The 22,936-nt window shown below is 47.0% G+C and overlaps 1 protein-coding gene across 2 annotated transcripts in view; it reads right to left on the reverse strand.

Moving 5' to 3' along the window:
• Nucleotides 1–1,343: 1,343 nt before the first annotated feature.
• arid2 (AT-rich interactive domain 2) overlaps nucleotides 1,344–22,936 on the reverse strand; it is a 29,071-nt gene continuing 7,478 nt past the window's right edge. The window contains exons 4-21 of one of the 2 annotated variants that reach the window (XM_076076140.1): nucleotides 18,418–18,551; nucleotides 14,764–14,982; nucleotides 14,315–14,382; nucleotides 13,260–13,329; nucleotides 12,668–12,918; nucleotides 11,412–11,508; nucleotides 11,109–11,318; nucleotides 10,771–10,935; nucleotides 9,818–9,896; nucleotides 9,581–9,715; nucleotides 9,173–9,384; nucleotides 6,370–8,702; nucleotides 4,031–4,158; nucleotides 3,818–3,956; nucleotides 3,577–3,662; nucleotides 3,297–3,420; nucleotides 3,064–3,155; nucleotides 1,344–2,955 (exon numbers count right to left, since the gene is read on the reverse strand). In XM_076076140.1, the coding sequence (XP_075932255.1) occupies nucleotides 2,844–2,955; nucleotides 3,064–3,155; nucleotides 3,297–3,420; nucleotides 3,577–3,662; nucleotides 3,818–3,956; nucleotides 4,031–4,158; nucleotides 6,370–8,702; nucleotides 9,173–9,384; nucleotides 9,581–9,715; nucleotides 9,818–9,896; nucleotides 10,771–10,935; nucleotides 11,109–11,318; nucleotides 11,412–11,508; nucleotides 12,668–12,918; nucleotides 13,260–13,329; nucleotides 14,315–14,382; nucleotides 14,764–14,982; nucleotides 18,418–18,551 (4,654 nt within the window). In that variant the 3' untranslated portion in view covers nucleotides 1,344–2,843. Of the gene's footprint in view, nucleotides 2,956–3,063; nucleotides 3,156–3,296; nucleotides 3,421–3,576; nucleotides 3,663–3,817; nucleotides 3,957–4,030; nucleotides 4,159–6,369; nucleotides 8,703–9,172; nucleotides 9,385–9,580; nucleotides 9,716–9,817; nucleotides 9,897–10,770; nucleotides 10,936–11,108; nucleotides 11,319–11,411; nucleotides 11,509–12,667; nucleotides 12,931–13,259; nucleotides 13,330–14,314; nucleotides 14,383–14,763; nucleotides 14,983–18,417; nucleotides 18,552–22,936 lie in introns of both variants that reach the window. The other variant, XM_076076139.1, reaches the window with a different exon arrangement.

A 22,936-nucleotide genomic window follows, 5' to 3' on the forward strand; every position in this document is an offset into this window, starting at 1 on the left:
AATTTCCGAAAGTTCTGTGTAATGTAAGATTAAGCACAAAGTATGTTTAGGGAGCTGTGGGAAGTGGAGCGCTCAGTAAAGTCATTAACATTTCAATTATGTTGAAAGGAACAAGCCAAAGGAAAGCGTCCAGTGGTTAGGCAGAACAAAAGGATAAGCTTGGAAGCAAATGGAGCTTGTTCGGTCATATCAGAAAAGAGGGCGGTTTGAAGTCCCCACTATACCAACCACAGAAAATGAGTGCTGAATATTAAAACCACTTCAGACGTCTCTTATTTAGCACACAACACAGGGAGCCGGGATGAATCCTGGCAAGGATTCAGTTGGAGTTCTCTACACCAGTAGGTCCTCAGCCTCTTTTGGTCAGAAAACCCCGTCAGATGAACTTCAGCTGGCGACATCTTCCAAACATGGTCATTTGAATTCATTTTAAATGTCCCTATAAAAGTGGCTATTGTTACAATAATGTCTTTATAAAATGAACTGTTCAATGTTCCGGTCGGTTTGGACACGTTGGCATTACTTGCAGCGACGAAGGCTGGATGTTTCATTTATTCATTCAATACTTTTAGCAAAACATTTCAACAGTTCATGCTTTCAGCTAATTATTACAACCGTTAATCAATTACTTTTAGCTAACTATTACAAGCATGTATCCATTATGCTACCTTTAGCTAATATAGTTAGCCAAATATTAAACCGTTTACCCATTACGTAGCTCTACAACCATCAGTTATTGGAACTTTTTTGAAAAAGCTTAAAGTAACAGAATGTACATAAATCAATTTTAGCTAAGTATTCAACTGTTTAATACTTTTAGTAATCCATTTCAACCATTTATTAGTTACTTTAAGCTAAATATTTCAACCGTTTATTAGTTACTTTAAGCTAAATATTTCAACCGTTTATTCATTACTTTTAGCCATTTTAACCGTTTATTCATTACTTTTAGCTATTTTAACCGTTTATTCATCACTTTTAGCTATTTTAACCGTTTATTCATCACTTTTAGCTATTTTAACCATAACTACTTCAAAATGTGTATTCATTACTTTAAGCAGACCATTTCAACCTTTTGCCCATAGTTATTCATTATTGACTTCAGACCTCAACTCACTTCTTCTCATGCACTGCCAATCACAACAGTTAGTCAGGTGTTAGTTAAAAAGTTAGTTGAGGTACTCCGCAAACTTTCCATGTACCCCCTGCTGCATGAATACCTGGTGGAATACCAGTACCCCTGGTTAGGAATCCCTGCTCTTCATCGACTCCTGATTGACAGGAAATTGCGAGAAATTGGAGAGGGGGAGGAAGGGTAAAGAAACAAGCGTAAAAAACCAAAGCAAAATGTTCAGTGTTTTATTTAAAAACTATAAACAGTCACCAAAGTAAATAAAGCCAATCTCTAACAGACTGTTAGGTCTATGTATAGTCACACATCCTACTGACACCGCAGAAATGAGGATGGTAGGGTCGCCCCGGTCAGATGCTAATACGACAGGCAGTCATAAATGTTACACAACACACAGTAGAGAGGACAGTCTGAGGACGTGAGCCGGAATGTGGCATGGTATTAAGAATGAAAAAATAGTACAATAAAACTCCACACTATATTAAGATAGAAAAAAGTAGTGAAGAAAATATCATACCTGCACGTAAAGCAAAGAACACAGGAGAAAACCTGTATAAAAACTCCATGTATTTAAACCAATTTACAAATACAAAAAAATTTTGGTACGCGCACTGTGGCCCGTACAATGACAAAACGCTTACAGTGGATATATGTTACTTGTGTGTGTGTTGAGGGGAGAGGTGTGTGAGGGAAGAGGAAGGGAAGAGAATACCTTCAATATTTTTTTTTTCTTCTACAAAATGACATGATATATTATTCCATACTCTTTCAGCCAGCAAAATGAGTTCTACAAGGTATTATAATACAAAAAATGTCACAGTTCCACAAAAAACTGTTTTTTACCCCCTCCCTAAGCTTTACAGCATCAGTACCTTTGCAGAATTATTTACAGGTTTTTAAGTACATTCATCCACTGCTGAGTATAGAATCACATTAGATACAAGTGACCAGGGATCATAAAAAAAGCAACAAACGAAAACATACTACTTTATTCAATTCTACCAAAGTAATGCTTCTATTACTCCACAGAGCAAGTTCTCCAGTGGCTGCATCGGCATGAAAGAGGATCTTCTTTATATATATTCACAACATATTTACAAGATTCTTTTTCATTAATTGTAATGGTATTCATTTCAATAATAAATAAGTGAAAATATATTGACTCAAGTAAGAAAACCAAGCTACCAAGTTTCTAAAGAAAACAACAAAAACAAAAAATCATCTGTGCCAGTTGCCAGCCGAGTCCTCCTCCACCCAACCCTGTGGGACACCTACAATAGCCCCCCCCACCGTCCATCCGTACTCTTCAGTCGACCGCCACTCACTCCAGCGCACACATCAGTTCACGGGACGAAGAGGAAACAGAACAAAAAGAACCTAAACGAAATGTGCTCATGTTTGGGGTTTCGTCGGTGGAGTCCCGCTGGGGAAGCAGTTTTAAAGAGCCCCCCCTGGTGGGCAGCTGGTGGAAGACCCCTGTGGCAGTTTTTTTTTTTGTGTGTGTGTGTTTTTGGGTGGATAGGGGAGGGCGGGGGGTTGGAACACAGGTTGGCGAGGAAAGAGGTGAGGCGCGGCAGAAGGAGGGTCTTCGTTCCGGTTCCCACACCCCCCCCCCCTCCCCTCTGCAGACCCGCTACGGCTCACCGGCGGTGGCTTCCTCCTCTCGTCTCAGGAGAGGAGTCGAGGTTGTCCTTTTTTTTTTTTTTAAGCGTTAAGCCTGAAGCGAGCGCGTCAGTTCGTAAAGGCATTTGGCGAGCGTGGTGGAAACCTCCATGTTACTTAGCGCCAGCACGGACAGGTGCGTCTCATGCCTCTTCACCAACCTGAGAGACGGGGGGAGAGAAAGAACATTTCAGCTCAACACCATTTTATTTTGACATCTTTCTGGTCACAAGGTAAGGGAACATCCTCAAAGGCAGAAGGACACTTACATGCGACCACAGTCGGAGTGCTTGGCGATGTTCTTTAACGTTAAGGCAGCAGTTAGTCGTATGTGTTTGGTCACTGGTCCCTCTTTCTCATCCTGGGAGAGGAAAAAAAGATATATTCATGGGTTCCACTTTTTAGAGAGGAGTGAGGATAAGAAGGAGGAGCAGTAGAAGACGGGCACTTATTTGGACATGTGGAGAGGGGAGGAGGGAACGGTGGGCCTTGTTCTACTCACAGTGAAGTCCCTGAAGACCAGGTTTCGAGAGCCTCTGCGAAGGGCCATGAGAGCTGCGCTCGGGTGATTCACGATTGCTTTCGGTGCTCGCGGTGTCGGAGTGCTGCCTGCCGCCGGCGAAGTCCTTAATAACACATCAAGCGCACGTCATTAAGGTTATTTGTCAAACAGCAGCACGGGTACGCGGATATTCCCGGGTATTCACATGCAGTATTCCTGGTTTGTGTAGTTCTCAGGCACCAATCATGCATCAAGATGAATAAAGAAAAGGTGCACTTACTGGGAAGAAGTCTGATTAGGACTTTGCGCCTGCTGCTCCTCTAGTTTGAGTCCAGCCAGCAAAGCCTCTCGAGAACAGTGCTTGTCCTGGAAAAGAACGAGTGGAAACAGATTTATCGTTGGGATGATTTCATGTTGACGCGGCGATGGTACTGTAAAAAAAAAGTTTGGGAACAAAAACGCTGAGCGCTAACAGAGACTTCCTGTACGACCGGCCACAGAGGAAGAGGAGGAAGTCTCACCTGTAGATGCGTGATGAAGGACAGTCTCTGCCGGGGAAAAGGTTCACACCCCTCCCATTGACAATGCCCCCCGTACACGCCTTTTCCGCCGTGCTGCATGGCGGCGTGGTAAAACACCCGCGACGGCGTCTCGAACCACCTGAGAGGAGAAAGGAGACGTGATCAGCGGACGCTCGGCGAGGACAATTACGCACGGCGGCTTCCGACGCGTACCGTTTACAGGACTGCCACAGACACTTGAAGTTCTGCCCGGCTTTCCTGCTCTGCTCCGGCGGCGCTGCGGGGCTCTGCTGCGCCGAGAGGTGCGGGCTGTGGTTTGCAGGGGGCGGGGTAACTGCAGGCTGCGGGAGAGTCGGGGGGGGGGGGAATAAACATGAATTAGCATAAAATAAATGTTTGTCCTGCTAATAAGGAAGTCATATGTTAAGACTGTTACAAAAATAAAAGTACCAGCTGCAATCGTAAGACTAGAGCTGTTGGCTGAGATGTAACCCGGGCCTGTCTGTTGGCACAAGTTGCTCTCTCAGCTGCTTTGCTATAGGAGGTGGGTATCGGTGGGAGCCACATGGTCTTAACTGGCCCCACCTTCTTAACCTCCAAACAGGGACACACAAGTGACGTGCAGTAAGTGCATATTTGTTTTGTTTTTTTACAGAGGAAGTTGATGCCCGCTCGGTTTTGTCCAGGATCTTCTCCAGTGTAAACAGAGCTTTCCATAAACACTGATTACTCATTAAAGTCCAGTCGGCTACTTTAATATATTCATTTTTGATTCCAATTAAATAATCTTGATCAACAGTTTGTCCATTTAACAAGCTTTAAACCAACGAGAGCGTGATGACGGAGAGCGGCGATTCGTCTTCAGGGTTTGACAATTATTGATGACAAAACACATTAAGAATGAGACCGATACTGCACTCAGTGGACATCCTGATTAGACGGGTTACTAGAGATAAAGTCATTCATTAGTTCAGCTGGTGTCAATAAATAGACACAAATTCAAAAGTTTTGATCAGTCAGAGTTCAGCGTTGTTTTAAATATTTAGAGCTATTTACAGACCGTGTGGACTAAATGGACTAACAAATGCACAAGAAGCCTAATTCTGCTTTATAATAACTCACTGCACGTTTACAATCGGGTAGGCAAACTCATTCAAATATGAAATAATTCAGATCAGTGCGTATGATGGAATAATGACATGTAATGAGATATGCTGGAGCCCCCTCGGCCCCTACACTTCCCTACTGGCTGGCTCCTCCATAGCGTTGTGGTAAAGCCCTGGTGTAACACCACCAACACCGACTGAATTCTGTTCTTTCACACACCATAATGCAGTAATAGACCTCTGTAGCATACCAAACTATATTGTAATCTTAAATTAAAGCAGCAGAAAAATATTGCAATGAAAAACAATATTACTACTCCAACCTGCAGCACACAGGTCTTAGTCAGCCTGAACCAAAACAGACTTCCAAGCAAATCACGTTTCCCAACTGAACATTTGTTATTCCAAGTTATTAAGTCCGACACTAAAATATTACACATCTAGAACAGAACATATCAGTTACATAACCGTGTAATTCACAATCAAATCTAGGAATCATACTAAAATCATGTAAAATGTTGGGACTTTACAGGATAAGCATGGTGTGACGTGGGCCACGCTTTACCCACGACGCTCATTTCAGTGTCTTTTGTGGCAACTCGCAGATGTGAAGCGTTGGCACACTACCAAGAAACAATAAAACGCCCTTCTGTCATTTGTGCTCGGTGCTAAAATGCCAAAGGACTACCAGTGTCCCTTTTGTTGCTGTATTCTCCACAGACTCTCTGCCGGTGGAACTTCATTCTGTTCCGCAGCCGAAGACATACGCAACTCATTAAGACAGAGGGAGGAGAAAACTAATCTGTGGTCATGGTACCTTGAATCATGTTATAGTGTGGTCTACGTATCAAAACAAAATCTGTCAAATAATAGCTGCATCTCAAGTAAGAGCACGACCACAAACTGCTACAGCTGCATTTTGTTTTAGAACGTGTAAAATGCATTAAACCCCCCCCCAATCCTAAAATGGATAGTATACAGCTGCCAACAACAGACCACAACGAGTCCATGTTGCAGTTTGTGTGTACACAATTCTGTCTGGCAACATTCAACTCCAGAAGAGGCATTTTGGTTGATGCAAGACAAAAAATATATAATAGATACAAATATATAATGAATATTTCAAGATTTGGCATATGTTTTACGGTGGGAGATGCCTGTTAAGTAAACATATAATGTGATCTGGTGATTACCAGTAGATGTGCATCACTCACTGGCCAGAAGAAACAATGGTAATCTATTCACTTGCCATTTGGCCGTTGGACAACAAAGTCCATTTTGCACCCTGCCCCGAGGCAAAAATGTATTTAGTAACAAACATAGTATCCACAGACAACGTACGTGACTCTAGTGTCACAGACATGCGGACAGACCTGACATGGAGTCACACTACTAGAAGACGAGACAAATGCGGCTTACTGTGAGACTAACCCTCCAGTGACTCACCGTCGAGCCAGCTGCCAGTGTGAGCGAGCAGTTCCTCTGCTGAGCGGCGTTCTCTATTGCTACTTTGGCTACTGTGCTTGGGTCCGTTCCTGCCGGCACCGCCACCATGGTGGCACTGCTGCCGGCGTTGTTGGGGTCGCTGATGGTGATGATCCGCACCCCCACTTTGTTGGGGATGCCCGAGGACGACGACGCCCCGCCGCGGTCCTCGCTCTCAGCGGGCCTCTTGAGACCCCGGGCCTCGGAGGCCACTCCGTTGGCGGGACTCTGGGAGGTAACGGTAAAAGCGGGGGGGAAGGGGGAGTTGGGGAGCAGTTGCTGTCTTAGTGCAGGCACGCCGTGGCCTGGCCCCAAAGGTCCATTGGTTATTTCCGAGGGAGGCCTGTTGCCTACTGCCTGGGGTCCGTTCGCCAGGCGCTCGGCCTGCTGGGCTTTGGCAGTGTCCTGCTGGGGGGGAGGAGGACTAGAAAGAGGGGGGTCTGACCCGGGACTCTTCTCAGAAGGGCCCACCTCCCCGTTCCCCAAGTACTGTTTGGAAGCAATGTGATTTGGAATGTTTTTGTTTAAGTTGCCGCCACCGTCAACCCGATCAAAGTCACACACCCCGTTGACCAGAGTCTTTTTGGGGTCGGGGTTGCCCTCCAGAGGGGTGTTCAGACTGGGGGAGAGGGCCTGCTTCCCATTAGCAGGGTAGCCCTCCATAGCCGGGCCATTGAGGGCCCCCTGGGTGTTTCCTGAGTGGTATGGAGGTAGATTAGACTCCATGCACTTCCGACCATTTAGCAGCTTGGCACCCGCAGCAACGTCTCCATTACTGGTTTTGCCGTTGGAGTCTCCTTCTGCCAAAGACGAGTTCTCCATCACCTCTATCTTCCTCTCATGGATGTGCAGCCCCGTGGCATCCTTGGCCTCCTCCTCCTTTTGACAGATGATCTTGTCTCCTCTGAGGGGAGCTGGCAGTGGTGGTGGAGCCGGAGGGGCGTGGTGGAGCACTGATACAGTAGAGAACGGAGGAGGGGGGACTCCCGGAGCCACAGCACCCTGGCTGACGACGGCGGCGGTAGAGGCGGTGAAGCCAGTGGTGGGGACCACGGTGAATGTGACTTGTCCAGCTGCTGTGGGGCCCTGGATGATGGTAGCTGCCCCCGGGCTACTTGTGGAAATGAGCTGGCCTGGCAAGAGCTGGACCGTCTGGAGGGCTGGGGCTCCTACAGCGGGAAGCTGACCAGGAACCAGCTGGACATTGAGCTGCTGAGGTTGAGGAGGGGGACTCTGGGTGCTGTAGCTCGTCTGGTAGATGACCTGCGGACTGGGCGCCATCGTGCTGTTCGGAATGGGCACCTGTGGAGCGGGTAGGATGAGCTTTCCTCCCGGAGTAGAAGGCCCTCGCTTTGGAAGCAGTAGCTGTTTGATCAAGCTGGACTCGGTGGAGGTAGGCTGAGTGGGGGGAGTTTGAGAAATAAGCTGGAGCTGCTGTTGGTGCCGTTTCATGGACAGTGCGTGGCTGACAGTTTGATTGGGCTGGACCTGGGTGTTGGAATGAGAAGCAGGAGGCGGGCAGGGGCTTGAAGCCTGCCCTGCTATCTGGATCGTCTGGGGGCCGGGGATGGCGGAGGGGTTGGCAAGAACGATCTGGTGTATGGCAGGGGTGTAGGCTGGGTTCTGCTGGGGGTTGGGACCGACTATTACGAGGCTCTGCGACTGCTGCTGGTTGGGAGTGGCCATCATGGCCGCCGGTCCGCCCAACTGGCTCGGTGCCGGCTTGGGGGCGATATTCTGAAATGCGACGCGTGACCCCTGGGAATTGGCCACACCCGCGATGCTAAACACCTGACCCCCACCCCCCGCCTGGATGGAAGAAGTGTGCGTCGATGCCGCGGCAACACCCTGAGGCTCCTCCTGGGGAGCTCCGCCTTGAGGCCCAGACAGGGGAGGGGTTTGAGGCAGGGCTGGGCGCTGGGTGATCGGAGGGCACACGCCGTGCACCCTGGCGGTGAGGATGTGGCCCTGGGGTACCTGCTGAAATAGCGTGACAGGCGTCCCCGTGGGGAGCATGGGGGAGTGCTGCTGAGTCGCAGGGTTCTGGGGGCTGTGGTTCTGGGTGGCCGGCGCCGACGTCGGGATCTGGACCACTAGACCGGGTCGGACCGGTTGCTGCTGCACTGCTGCCAGAGGATTTGGTGAAGCCTGCAGGGGCACCGGGTGGCGGGAAACAGTCGGGTGGCTCGCATGAGGAGGTTCCTGTGCAGTCAAGGCGGCACCAGCGATGCCGAGGTTGGGGCCCAGCACCCGGACAAACTGGGGTCCAAGACTTGGAGGCCCGAGAGGTAAGCCTGGTCACACGTAACACACAAACAGAACTGATCAGATCCAAGATGCTGCTACTTTTCCTCGTCTACAAAGACTCTTTTTTAAATCTGTTTGCAGTCATGTTTAATGTTTTTAGTATTTTAGGTGGAGCAAAGAGGAAGTATTACCTTTTACTTTGCTCCTGCTATGTCATATCTTAATATTTCGAGACACAAAACAAACTTATTTTCCTGCAACCATTTCCTCAATATGTTCACCTTTGTAATTAGTTCAACCGTCTTGGTCTCAGCTTTCCGCGGCTCTCTCTGTAAGACTGGCAGCATCCTTCTGCACAATATCACTTTTCTGGAATGTCTTTTCCTCCATAGCTCTGTAGCTTCTGATATCTACACCTCGTCTGTCCTAGTCAGCATATTCAGTGACTGGGCTAAACCTGAAGCTTTATTTTATTTGAATGAAAAAGCGTAAACATGACTCATTCTACTAGTCCTACCTGGAGGCGGGGCCTGAGGGTCGCCAGGGGCTTGGTGCCGGGCTGCCGGAGGTGTTGGAGCTGCTGCCAGGTTCTGCTGCTGGGGCTGCTGGTAGTACAGCTGGATGGGCAGAGGGATCGCCCGGCGCCTCAGCCCTACCAGGAGAATGTGAAGCTGACCGCTGGTCTTGGCCTCGTCTTGCCGCCGCATTGTGTGGTTGGGAAACACGGTCCTGTGGTGGCAAGGTGGGGAGACGCAGGTTCATCAACAAAAGGGAAACGTTTGCTGGCATCTTTCCGGAGGATCGTTGCTATCACAATTAAAACTCAAAGCAGTTATGTTTTATTACAGCTGTAGAAAACAAACTCAGAATCTAATTGGACTTCAGACATGGGGGGGCTGGGGGGGGGGGGGGGAACGGGACTGACCGCAGACATTTGAGGAAGCCGGTGGAGTTCAAGATGTTGCTTCGTCCCATTTTACTACACGTGGCCAGGTACTCGGAGTACATTTCTGATCGAGACACGGAGCCCTCTGGGTTTGTCTCAAAGTGTGCGTTCAGCCTGTCGGAGACAGACAGAGTTGTTACTACGCAAGCAAAAAAACATCCTAACTGTATTTTTCTTTAGCTAGAATATCAGAATCTACAGGGGACTTCATCTTACCACTGCAGTGTAAATTTTTCCCCGTCGAGTTCAACAATACCAGGTGGGGGTTGGGTGGACTGAACAGGGACCCTCGTTACTGAAAAGACAAAAAAAAGAATAAAAAACATGCTTCTGTATAGCTGTTCTAATGCTCAAAACAAGAGAATGTGGTGAACTTGTCTAAGTGTGTAGTACTCCCCAGGGTGTCCACTAGATGTCAGCAAACTGATAACTTTGCAGCCCTGTGCAGCACACTGACAGCACAAGGATGGGTACTTCCAGGTTCCAAGAGACACCTGTTCATTAAATACTTGTGCTGCAGTGGACCTGATTCCTTTGTCTCTGCCCACTAGAATATAAGCAAACACTTAAAAAGGATATGGAAAACTGCTGGACTCTGGCCGTCCTTATTAATTGGATACCAGGGCCGTCCTTCAATCAGAGGGTCGGTGGTTCGATCCCCGGCTCCGGCTCTGCTAGTCGCATGTCGATGTGTCCTTGAGCAAGACACTTAACCCCAAAATTGCTCCCGTAGTTGAGCCTACGGTGTAGAAATGTGATAGAATCTGAATTGTAAGTCGCTTTGGATAAAAGCGTCTGCTAAATGACTGTAATGTAATGTAATGTAATTACCACAGAAGAATTAAGAGATCAGAAAATTGCCAACCTCTGTGTACTGTTTTTCACCTTAAAAAAAAAGCCAAGCAATTTATCGGAGTGACACAGAAAACGATGTCAGCGATTCTGTATTTGTTACATTCAATGGGTGTTGTTGACATTGATTTGAATGACTTCATTTTATTTGCGTAGAAATGCTCCGACCATCCTGGAGTCTCGGCAAAGTCAGAATAATCAAAAAGGTGTTTTTTTTTTTTTTTTTCTCTCTTTAAGTTACGTATATTATTTCTAAAAACTCAATGGACCCACCCCTCAAATGGGGGAGAGATTTTGTGTGACGGACAGACACTCACCAGGCGCTGCTGCTCCCTGCACGGCTGCAGGGACCTGCTCTACCAGCTGTGGTCGGGCCTCGGCCGCCTGGTCGGCGCTGGCCTGATGCTCGATCAACCGCACTGCCGTCAGGGCGTCGGGTCCAAACGTGTGGAGGTCAACCGATACTAACCGCACCAACAGGTCTGGTCGGGGAAAGAGGAGGAGGAAGAAGACGGCACACACGCCATTTAGCAGAGCAAAGAAATGCTTCATTCCAGCAAACCGGATCCTTTTAGATTTCAAAGCATCGAGCCGAGTTGACGGCCATGGTGCGTTTAAAACCAAAACAAAACATACGACAGTAGACGAGTCATACCTATGCTGTGGTCGACGGAGGCGATCTTGCTGCAGGGAATCTCTCCGAGCTGGGCCAGCAGGTACAGCACCTCCAAGGAGGCCATGAGGAGCATGAGGTCCGGCAGCGTGAGGAGCATGATCACCTCCCGGTACGAGTCCTGGTCCACGTACTCGCAGATGAGCACGCCGTTGTCCTCTGCCTTGCTGAGGTTGCCCAGGATTTCCATGGCTAAAAAAAACGAGACACGCATTTAACTTAAGAAGCTTCACACGGCATTCTGACACCAGGACGTCACCGCAGTGGCCCCGCCGGATAACTCACCCCTCATTTTGAGAAACCGGTCCCTGGACATCAAACATTTGGTGATGGTGTGAAAGATCAGATGAGTCGTCCGAAAGTCAACGGGATCCAGCTGGAGCTACAGTGAAATCAGACGAGATTCATTCAACGATCCATATTACAACCTCCCATATGACAATGAGACCTGACATGAATAACGATTATTTCATCGTTTATTCAGCGGGGTCAATGCACGCTGCAAATAATGTACCAGATATAGCTAAAGGCTAGCTTCCACCTGTAGGCCCCGGGCAGAGGCTGAACCTCACTGAACCAAACAAAAGAAAGGCCCCCTTGCTATGTTTAAAAGCTGCAGGTTGGCCACAAGCCAAACCACAGTTATTATTTCGTGACGTTAATGATTTGTGTTCTTGGGTCACAACATATAAGGCAACCAAAACGGGCGCTCTAGTAGTCGTGTTACAACAGAAGGCTTTGCAGTATCGTATCTGACGAATGTGCTAACTGGCTTAAACCCAACCATCCAATTAATGGCATCAAAGGCTTAACCGATGCTATCAGGGACCCTATGCATGCAGTCTCTAAAAATAGACGTCGGCTCTCATCCACATGCATCTTATAACAATAAATGTGAGATCAACATTCAAGCGAGCAATGTGATGCATTTCTCCCTCTGACGGCTAGTACTTCACCAACATTCTCAACGTCGGCCATCTCTACGTTTCAGCCTTTTAGACAACAAGGTTTGAGATGAATGTACATCTGTAATGGCTAGAAACTGAGAATTCACGCTCAAATAAATATGTAAAACTTGATTTTAGAAGAAGCATGTCAGCCAACAAAACATTGTTTGTGTTCACAAAAGGTCAAAGCATCTGATCTGCACGAGCAGATGAACAGACAGTTGAATCCATTCTCAAAATAAAAGATTCTCCAAACTCTTCAAATACGGAGCATCGCTTTTGCTACGGCCTGATGCAACATGTGGAGGAATCCAGAGCGGCAGCTACCGTTGAAGTGCTATGATTGGACAGTTGCTGGTCAATTAAATCTGTTCGGACCACTGAAGAGTGTAATACACGGTTTACGTTTCCTTTAGACGAAGCCGATGAACTAAACTGGCTTAAGACGAGACTGTTAACGCCGTCACAGTAACCTACATTTGGAAAGAAATCCCCCTCATCAGACACGGTTTTTACTACATCACTGAACTAAACACAAAATGATCTGCTCGCTCTTTTTGACGTTCTGCTTGTGATATTTAACAGCGGACCAACCTCGGCAGCCACGTTGCCCAACGTGTCGAGTCCGAGCTGTCGGAGTGAGATGAGGTTACAGTGGGCACAGAGCAGAAGGAAGCGCAGGCACGTTCGGTTGGCCGCCAGCAGCTTGACGTTGGCCTCCTCGAAGGAGAGGTTCCGCAGGATAACGGCAATCTGCAGGACCCGCTGGGCCTCCATGTCACTGATGCCCTGGTTCCGCGGCGGGTGGAAGAGGCTCTGCCAGCGCTCCTCCCTCGACGTACCATCTGCAGAGAGAACTGCTCTTTTTATCGATTCCGTTCATCAGAAGCTGGTGTAACATTTCTCCAACTGGTGCACCTGATTATTAAATCTTGTAGTGCCAATCCTTTGTAAAAAGGAATGTGAAACACTAAGTTCTGGGGGGGGGGGGGGGTTAAAACACAACAGCACACATCCCACTCACAGGTATTACGCAAGCAACACTGGGAAGGGAAGTCGCAGTAAACAAAGCAAAGCACACGTGTGCATGTCACAGCATTGGAAGAGTCAATAAATACACAGTGGGAGCACACAGGAGAGTTCCCTTTTACTGCTTCCTGTGGCTTCTAGCACCAAGCGCCTTTACCTTGTGCTGGGCTGTTCTTGTCCCAGATCAGCTCCCGGATTTCGACGTCCTCCACCACCTCTTTCCAGAACTGCAGAAGAACAGCAGCTGTTAGCATCGAACGGCTATGATGATAATAATTCAATCTCGGCTAAAATCATCAATCAAGTTAAAAAAGGATCAAAATCGATGCAGCACAGCTGTGTATATATGTATGATCTGTTATAATATTACCTTTGCCCAATACTCATTTATTGAATGGAGCTTGAACGCATCACAGTGTAACTCAATGCAACCTCCGTACGTTAGCCGTTCGCTCCGTTATTTAGCCCTGCCGGCTGCTAACAGCTAACGTTAACTAGCTCACGGTTTCAGAATTTTGGCATCGACTTGGTTCCAAAGTATCGGTTCTAGGTGACATCCCTGCTCCACACCTCCACATTTTTGAACTTGTAGCCTTTAGCTCCAACCGACACCGACTCAAGTGACATCACTTGAGGACATTTATCAGACGTCACAGAGCTCCCTCTGGAGCCTCTTAAGGCTTTACACAACATGTTGTTTGACCTCAAAACAGACATTGACATTGTTCCCCTTTAATCTAGCACCACTACATGTTAATAATTCTCTGTGGGGATTTAAAGACATTTCTACACACAATAATGAAAACTTGCACTGTGCTGTTAAGATAATCTGAGTAGGAGACCAGCCTTCCCCCAGAGGCAGGTCAAAGAGTTACTGAAAAAGAGATGAAATACTACATTGCATTATTTCTGAGTCACGTCTTTACTTTTCATGCATGCCTCTTAAATTGAGTGAGATCAAAGCAAAATTGACCTCCATTCTGATTTAAAGGCTCTCTTGGAGACGACCGCTCTCTGAGGTTCCTCTGTTGGGGAAAAACCCGCAAGATTTTCTGACAAATCTTCACGCTGCGAAGAGTGAAACAGATGCTTTGTGGCTTTCTCAGTGAAAGCCGTGTTTGATAGCCAAATATAAAAAGGCCAAAACCAAGAGACACATTTAGAAGAAGGCACACAAAGGTCACACAAATAAAAAGTCTTATTCTGCTTTACCCTGACAAAGTCCCGGGAGGTTTTCTCCTTCCAGTCCGTCCCGAACACCCCGGAGAAGCTGCCTAGCGCTGCGGAAAGGCAAAGAGGGAGGGTTAGAGTATGAACTCAGTTCAGTATTATTTGTCTCTATTCCCTTGTTCTTCAATTCCCTCTTGATAAATGATGAGAACGGAGGACCTTTGATCCGAGAACAAAGAGGGGAGAAGGCAGGCAGCAAATTGGGCCGCGCAATTAAAATGAAATCTAGGTTTTCCTCAATAAAGTTAGGAATCCACCTTTGGATACCTTAAATCAAACGACAGTTTACAACAGATAATCTCTACGCTAATTAAATGGAGAGAATCAACCGTCCAAAGCTATGTTTCTTTGTAGTCTGGAGCTCTAAAACCACTTGTATATATTCTGCTGTTCAGCATCTGAACTAAGAGCACAATCCGAGGGGAACGTACAGTCGTCGAAGACGCCGGCGTGGGCCAGCAGCAGCGTGACCAGCTTGGGGTCCTTGTCCAGCTGCATGGCGTGCTTGCTCTCGTTGGACAGCAGAGTGCAAACGTTGACAGCAAAGTCCACCTCGTTGGGGAGCCCCGAGAGGAGGGACAGCACCAGTTTGTTGTAGTCACACGGCGGAACGAAGTCCGAAGACAATCCATAGCTTTGGCGGAGATAGTCTGGAGGAGAGAAAAAGAAAAAACGCATCTCAGGGCACATCCACATTAACAATAAGAATAAGAATAGTATAAACATATAGATTTTCCAACATGCAGCTCATGAATTAAAGTTTGAGCACGTAACAAAAGTCAACACATTTAATGTACGTTGCATTTAAAGCAAAGAAAAAGGCGTTAAGCCTCAGACACACTTTCCCCCAGACTTACACTAATCACAAGCGTGCGTTTCCATTCATGCTACAATTACGCACGCCCAGTTCCACACTGTACTCTAGTAAAGGGGTTCAAGGTTCGGCTGTCTTTGTATTTCTCTAAAGACAAATTCTATAAGAAGGTAAAGGCGGGTCGCTCCTCGAACAACCTCTCTTCAAAACAAGCCTCTCGTTAGTTATCTCCAGGACGCGTTAATGTGAAATATAAACCATCGTTGGCCTGAAAACGCTCGTCTCTGGAGGAGATGAAGAAACGGAGCATTTTCAAAGTAATGGTTGCATCATGTGAACGTAGCAGTAGGGCTGCAGAGTAAAAGCCTTCGGTTGCCGTGGTGTGTCCGCACACCGGCAGCCGGTTTAATTCTGATTTATTTTTCCCTTTAACAGAGTTCAAGCGAACCAAATAGGGCGTAGAGCCTTCAGTCCAAATGAGCTTGATGAGGCGAAACTCTCCAACTTTGAATTGTGTTCGTCTTTTGACTCGGTCCACCTCCGCGATGGGCTTTCATAATTAAGAAGGCTTCTAATCCTAAAGCGCGGGGAAGGAATCATGACTCGAACTGTGTTCGACAGCTCTAAATGATCCGGTCTGTGAGAGCGCCATCATTTCTGTCAACAAAGCCTGCGTTTTTCTCTCGTCCTCGATCATTTTCGTGCATAGGTTGTCATTTTTTCCCGTAACGGTGGATACTTTAATTTGGTGCAGCATCTTTAGTAGACTCATGCCTCTGGGACCCAATCGTAGAGCCGAGAGGAGTCCTGCCGAGTGAATGAAAAAAATAAATAAATAAATGTTTGTGTGGGCGAATGGGATTCAGCAGAGTTGGTACTAGAGCGGCGACGGCGCCATTCAAACACCTGCCTGCTGTCTGCTCCTGCAGCGAGCCAGAGGTGCAGAGGACTGAAGCTCAACATTTGACGGAGACGTCTTTACGGGCGGAGTGGATTAAACGACGTCGCGAGACAAAGATGTGAGTTATGAAACTGGAATAGTGAAAAAATTAAATTATCTGCCAATGTTAGGTTCCTGCCGATGTATCGATGCATTTGTCTTTAAGATGAGCGACATGAAAATATACAGAAATGCTAAGCTAGGTTCCGGGTAAAAGCTCCGCTTTTGGTCCCCACCAACTCCTAAAGAAAACATCTGGTTATTTAGCCGGTAAATACTCCAATCAGAGCCCGACGACTAGTGGATTAATCGATGCGTTGACCAAAAAAATTATTTTTTTCCCAAAGAAATAAATCTCAAACATTCCCCGTTTCAAGCTTCTAAAATGTGGGGATTTGATGCTTTTTGGTTAAAAACCCCAAAAAGATTCTGGTTGCTATTATGAATGATGTTTACTAAATAAAACAAGCCGTTCCATGAGGGCATACTGAAGTATTTTTTTAACAGTTTATCAACATATAACGGTAAAAGTAGTTGAGGGTAAAAACACTGATTTTAGCAGCTTTATAGTTTTTATTCCTCAGATTACTAAAGTAACAGTTTCAGCCATAATACAGCAGTGTGTGTGTGTGTGTGTGTCACCTGAGCTTGTCTGCAAAATTTCTAAATCCCCAAAAAAGAAAAACAAAAAAGGTCCCCTCCAGCGCTCCTAGCAGCAAAGCAACTACAGTAACAAGCTTTCAAAGAGACTTGCAGACTCAACTGCACGAGAGAGAAAAACAACCCATTGTGTTCTTCAAAGTCAGACTCATCTGGGTAGTGAATGAGAGAAAAAAACATTCACAGTCAGAGACAAAAGCTCAGCGCTGGCTGTCGCGTGTCCTTTCCCAGCCCCCGGTTGTGTTGTGGAGTCACTCTGCTCAGCGGGCAGACGGCCGGTTGGTTACACTAAAAACAGGCTGGAGGCTCTGAGGGGAAGCCAACAAGTGCTTCCCTCCTTCCCCTTCATCAATAATGGTCGATCACCTCAGAGGGGCGGCTTGGCGGTCGGCGGCTAACGGATAGCTCCGCGCGTGAGCCGGACAAGATGTCGAGGCCTCGGCGGGCAAAACTTTAAGCTTTTGAAATATAATGCGGTTCCTCAGAGGCAGTTCTTTGCTTCGCTTCAAAAAGTTCTAACCGGTAGTCAATACTTGGGTGCGCGTAGGCAAGTTCAGGGAGAAAAATAAATAAATAAAAAGAGGCATAAACAATGCATTTCACAGCCTTGATTCAAACACAGCGGCGCTCAGCGAGGTGAAAGCTGAATGAAACGAGAAGTGATGAATGTGGAAGTACAGGAGAGCAAACGGCTGAAAGCTCAGCTGTGGCGGGGGGTCCTCGGCCTGGTTAGTGAAGTTTAATGATGAGGGGAGTGGGATGTTCAATAGTGCTGCAGAGTAACATGAGCATGAATAAAGAGCACCGTGGAGATCACGCGCCAAGAAACAAATGGCCAAGGACTTTTAGAGAAGTTAGAAAGGACCAGAGCAAAAGGCAAGAATAAAGGATCTGTACCAACAGAGTAGAAATAAATAACCGTGGACATTTTACGGCTTCGAGATGACGCAGTTATTCTGTGAACAGGAGCCATCTCAACCTGTTGAAGAAACTGTTTTGGGGAGGGACGCACCAGCCAGTCGATAAAAATAATGTGCAACGAATTTCATCGTCGATCTGTTGGGTCTATTTTGTAAAGTAAATTGTTATATTATTCGTACTTATTACTGCCTATCTTGATTTGGGGAAGCGCACACATTGCTCTCTTGCCCAGAGTTTGAGGAGAGGGTCGATACCACTCTCACGTCTGACAGTAAACATGAAGCCTGGTGGCTCAGCTCGGTCCAAAGTCCTCCGACAAGCTCCTCCAAAGCTCACTGATTAACACGTTACAGTTCAAGAGATTAGAAACACAAGCAGTAAGATGACAAGATGACGTCACGTCAGAGCAACAAAAAGCACACCGAGACCTGACATGTTTTCATCAACACACACACACAACGGTGGATTTACAAACAGACAGCGAGAGAGAGAACCAGACAAACAGAGACAGACAGACAGACAGACAGAGAGAGTGAGACAGACAGCGAGAGAGAGAGACAGACGGAGACAGACGGGATGAACTTCAAAGCAGAAGCAGCGAGACAGAAAACCAGAGAGGATGTAAATAGAAAGTGAACCCATGAACCTGGAGCAGACGTGACCCAGACAGGATAGCAGAGTGAACTGGTGAACAGAGAGAATACGAGAGAGCTTCTGAATACTAAACGCACACACGGAGTCTCTGCCCACCTGATACGATGTGTTGCTGGTAGTTGTAAGAGCTGGGAATTGCACCGATTGGAAGAGAGACTTTGGGATTCCCCGGCTGCGCTTCTTCATCGTCCTCGCCGAAGTGGTGGACTTTCTCATACTTCTCCAAGTATCTGCAGAGGGAGAAAGAAAGAAACTTTTTAACACATAAGGTGTTGTTTTGAATTATGCAGACACATTTCCCTTCTTTTGAAGTTGATGGAGCGTCATTTCTCTGTGATGCTGAGTACAAACCCCCCAACAAGCCACCGACACCCAGTGCATTTTGAAGCTCTGATTGGCGACAGCTTCCATGACTAGACACTAACAATTAGAAATGCACCAAACAATAGGTCCAATTTGGCTGGTTGTCGGTCCTACATGGACCGCTTTAACGGCTTTCCGTTGCTAGGCAACAGCGAGGGTGAGTGTTTACTTCCTGTCGGCTCGTCTCATTCACTGCAACAGGAAACAATCTGGGACACATTTGGATTGTTTAACACACACACACACACACACACACACACACACACACACACACACACACACACACACACACACACACACACACACACACACACACACACACACACACACACACACACACACACACACACACACACACACACACACACACACACACACACACACACACACACACACACACACAAGTGTGAGTGAAGAAGAGTGAAAAGCTCGCATTTCATTTGTGCAGACACCTGGAGCACTTTTATTTTGAGGTATGTCTGAGTGACAGACAGAATAATACTCAATCTTTTATTCCGGACGTACAGTTGAATTGGCCGTGAAAGAACAGTTTGTGTACGCTGTCAATCATAGTTTTTAGACGGAAAGAAAATCCGAAATGTCAGATTAGACTTCTATAAAATTGGAGATTGGCAAATAATATTGCAATCGGTGTATTTCTATTAGAATCTGGACTAGAACACGTTTACTCCGAGATGGACTACATTCATTATTTCTCTAGCACGGCAACATGAAACACGAAATGTCAAAGTACTTTTTTTTTTGCAAAATAGTTACAGATACAGAGCACATATAACTCGGTTTGTTTAAAATGAAAGACCGTTATATGGTAAATAATAAACTACAATCAATGGTGCGCCCTGTGTTAAGCTAATCTTTGCGCTGCCTTGAAGGCAATTCAATATGTTCAACTCCAACCTTCTCACTGTGATGTAAAAGCTACAGAATAGAAACACGTTTGAATTCACAAAGCCATACAGCACACCCGCTGAGTGCCATCACTAACGTCCACGTCCCACCCAGCAGTGGAGGGAAAAACAACCCGTTGTTGGTGCCAGACAGAATATACTCAAACAAGCGTCACCTTTTTCTATAGAAAGCTCCGTCACAAAGACTCTGCTGCTGCACATTAGCCCGACGTAAACGGACACTCGGCGTGACATCGGCACTGCAGGTCAAAAAGCCCTTCCTGTACCGCGCATGATTCAATAAGAAGCACAAATGTTAACAGGCTTATCAGCTGAAGGAATTTAACCGATTCCATGGTAACCCATTCAAACTAGGAACTACAAAAGTACACCTTTAAGTCGAGGTAAAACACAAATCTACTTCAGCGTACGCAAGAGGGACACCATCACATCCAGTGCAAATGACACAGCTCAGGAGTTTCATTGTAAAAATGCAATTCGATATCTTTCACCTCGCTTTACTAGTTTTTTTTGAGCTCGACAAAGCCCATGGAAAATCACTTGCAGCGAGCCCGTGGTGCTTTCAAGGGCTCAAACGTGTTAAGTGACGCATGATCCACACAGAAAGTGAGGCCAAAAAAAAAAAAAAAAAAAAAAAAAGCACCGCACAGCATGAGATAAGCAGGTCTTTGCATGAGAGTGTGGCTGCGAGCACACACAGGGCAGCGCCGGTCGGTGGCATGAGAAATGAAAAAGGAGTCCCCCGCCACAAAACAAGAGAGCAGATTTTCATGCATTTCAATCCTAAAAACTCAACATCTTTCAGACGTTCACAGCTGTGGTCAGTTTGGCTTGTCGTGGAGGTGCAAGAGGCCGGGTTAGTTCAAGCCACTTTGAATATAATTATGGAAATGGGGGGGGGGGGGGGGGGTATTTGAATAACGCCACTTCTCATCTGAACGGTGCAACAGCCTGCAGTAGAAACGAGTGAACCGGCTGCAGCACCGACATCGAGCAGAGAACTCCTCTTAAAACGGCCATCGCGCTCGCATCCTTGACAAGTTTGCACTTATTCTCGTTGAGCACGCCCTCTTGGATTCTTTCTAAACGCCCCATAACAATGTGGAGAGAGAGACGCAAACAAAAACACACGAGCGACACCTCAGCGGCGATAGTGTGGTGAACCCTGCCTGTGTGGGCCGTGAGTCACAGAGCGAGCGCCTGTTACTGAATGATGCTCCGCTTGTTCATCGCGGCCGAGGTAATCCCCCGTCCGCTGGCTGCCGGGTGACACGCCGGACTATAAATACACTCAGCCTTCATTTGTTCAGAGAGAGAGAGAGAGGGGGGGGGGGGGGGGGGGGGGGGGGGGGGTGAGAGAGAGAGAGGCCCCAGCCCCGACTGCAGCGTCATCAACCGCTGTCTGTGCACAAGCAAGAGAAAAGGGCTGCGGGTAAAGACAGGTGGGGGCCCGGGAGGAGGGGGGGGGGGGGGGGGGGTTGACTGCAGCTGCTCATGTCTGCACTTCCCCTTTTTCACACAGGCATGAAGAGAGGAACAACCCCCCCTCCTCCACACCTTGAGTAGCATGCAACTACCCACCAACAGAAACCACCGCTAACACTGAGGCAGGTTTTCCCTCCAAAATAATACCAGTGCAGGGGGAGACACACACACACACACACACACACAGCCACTGTCCTTACTGCCCTGCAGTTGTACTCCCAGCTTCCATTGCTGCCCAAATGCCCTCGGTGTGTGGGAGTCCATTGCCCCCTGCTGGACATGAACGCAGGCATGCAAATAAACACACACACACACACTAACACCTCTGCCAATTTCTGGGCCGAAATGTTTGCTGGGATTTGTCAATAATCACGGGGCCGTTTGCCGAAGGCGGAGCCAGTGGAGGAAAACTCTGTAAAAGCCGGATCCCTTACAGGAGAGACCGCTTGTTGCCTGGAAGCAGACTAAGTCACACCAGAGCGCAGCGTGAAGGAAGTGACTGCAATACTATCTCTGTGCTCTGATGGTATCCCTGTGACTCATGGGTCCGTTTCACTCCTGTGGTGAATGCATGCATGATGATGGAGAGGTCGCGGGAAAATAAATGAATATAAAAAATAAGCCCCTTGCAATACAACTCCACCCTTTTAACAGGCGCCGTTCCCTTTCCAGTTATCATCCGTGTCAATCTGGATGGCACGGTGGCTCAGTGGTTAGCAGCACATTCTGGGTTCAAACTAGAAGAAGACGTTCAGAACAGAACACCGCCGACACGCGTCAAGGAAAAGATGCTTTCCTTTGTGTCAGCCGGACTTTTGTGCCACCGTTATTCAGAGTGAACGTACGCCCGCTCCTTGGAAATAAGCCTCGATGTATATTCTAACCTTGACTATCCATTTTATATCAGGAGAGGATATATTAGAGGAAAAGGCTCTCTTTTCTTTTCACAAATCCACACATTCCTCACAAAGATCACGCCTGACATGACCACTGTCTGTTTGACAGCGTGATCACAAGACATTTAAGACCGATACCGCCCATCTGCAGCTGCTGTTTAGTGTGATGATTTCACCATTTCCCTTATTGTGCGACTGATGCTTTAACTTACTTTGTATTTTTGTCATGACACCTTGCACAAAAACCAAGTGGCCGATAGCTGCCTACATCTGCTGTGTTGAGTCACTACGGTGCTGTAAACTGGGACGTTAATGGTGACAGTTTAGGGGAATGGCACGACTCCATGAATTTAGCAGGTTTCACCCATGTGAGGGACATAGGGGGAAAAAGAAGGAAAAAAAAGAGTTTGTTGACAAGGTGAGCGGTGGTAGCAGACAGGATGGTGTTCAGGATCAGACTTTATTTAGGCCGTCCCTGAACAAACAGGCGAGAATAACGTAACGGTGCCATTAAACAATCAGGGTGCACAACTGCACGCGCAGGTTTTGGCCTAGTTCTTAAACGGGACTTATTAATTGACTTGCTTCTCGACGCCAAGCGATCGGACAGAAACCACGGAAGCTTTGTGGCATCGTAGCGTGAGCACGCACAAAGGCCTTCATGCTCAACGCGCTGTTTGTAGCATCATGCTACGAAACGCCAGAGGGCGTACAAACAACATGTATACTATGCAGAAGAAAATAAGCCATAAACCAACCTCTACAATGCTGAGGAGGAATAGTATTCAACTGTAAACTCCCATCTCACATTCCTAATATATTCTGTATTGCCTCTATACAAGCCCTGTAAAGAAAGAAGTCAAGTAGTACATGTATTATAAGGAATTAAAGGTTTAATATCCTGTAAACAATTTGATATGGCTGCAAAATATTTACTTGTAT

The sequence above is a fragment of the Anarhichas minor genome, unplaced genomic scaffold, assembly GCF_050575085.1.
Source record: "Anarhichas minor isolate MPS153535 unplaced genomic scaffold, ASM5057508v1 ptg000055l, whole genome shotgun sequence".
Lineage (NCBI taxonomy): Eukaryota > Metazoa > Chordata > Actinopteri > Perciformes > Anarhichadidae > Anarhichas > Anarhichas minor.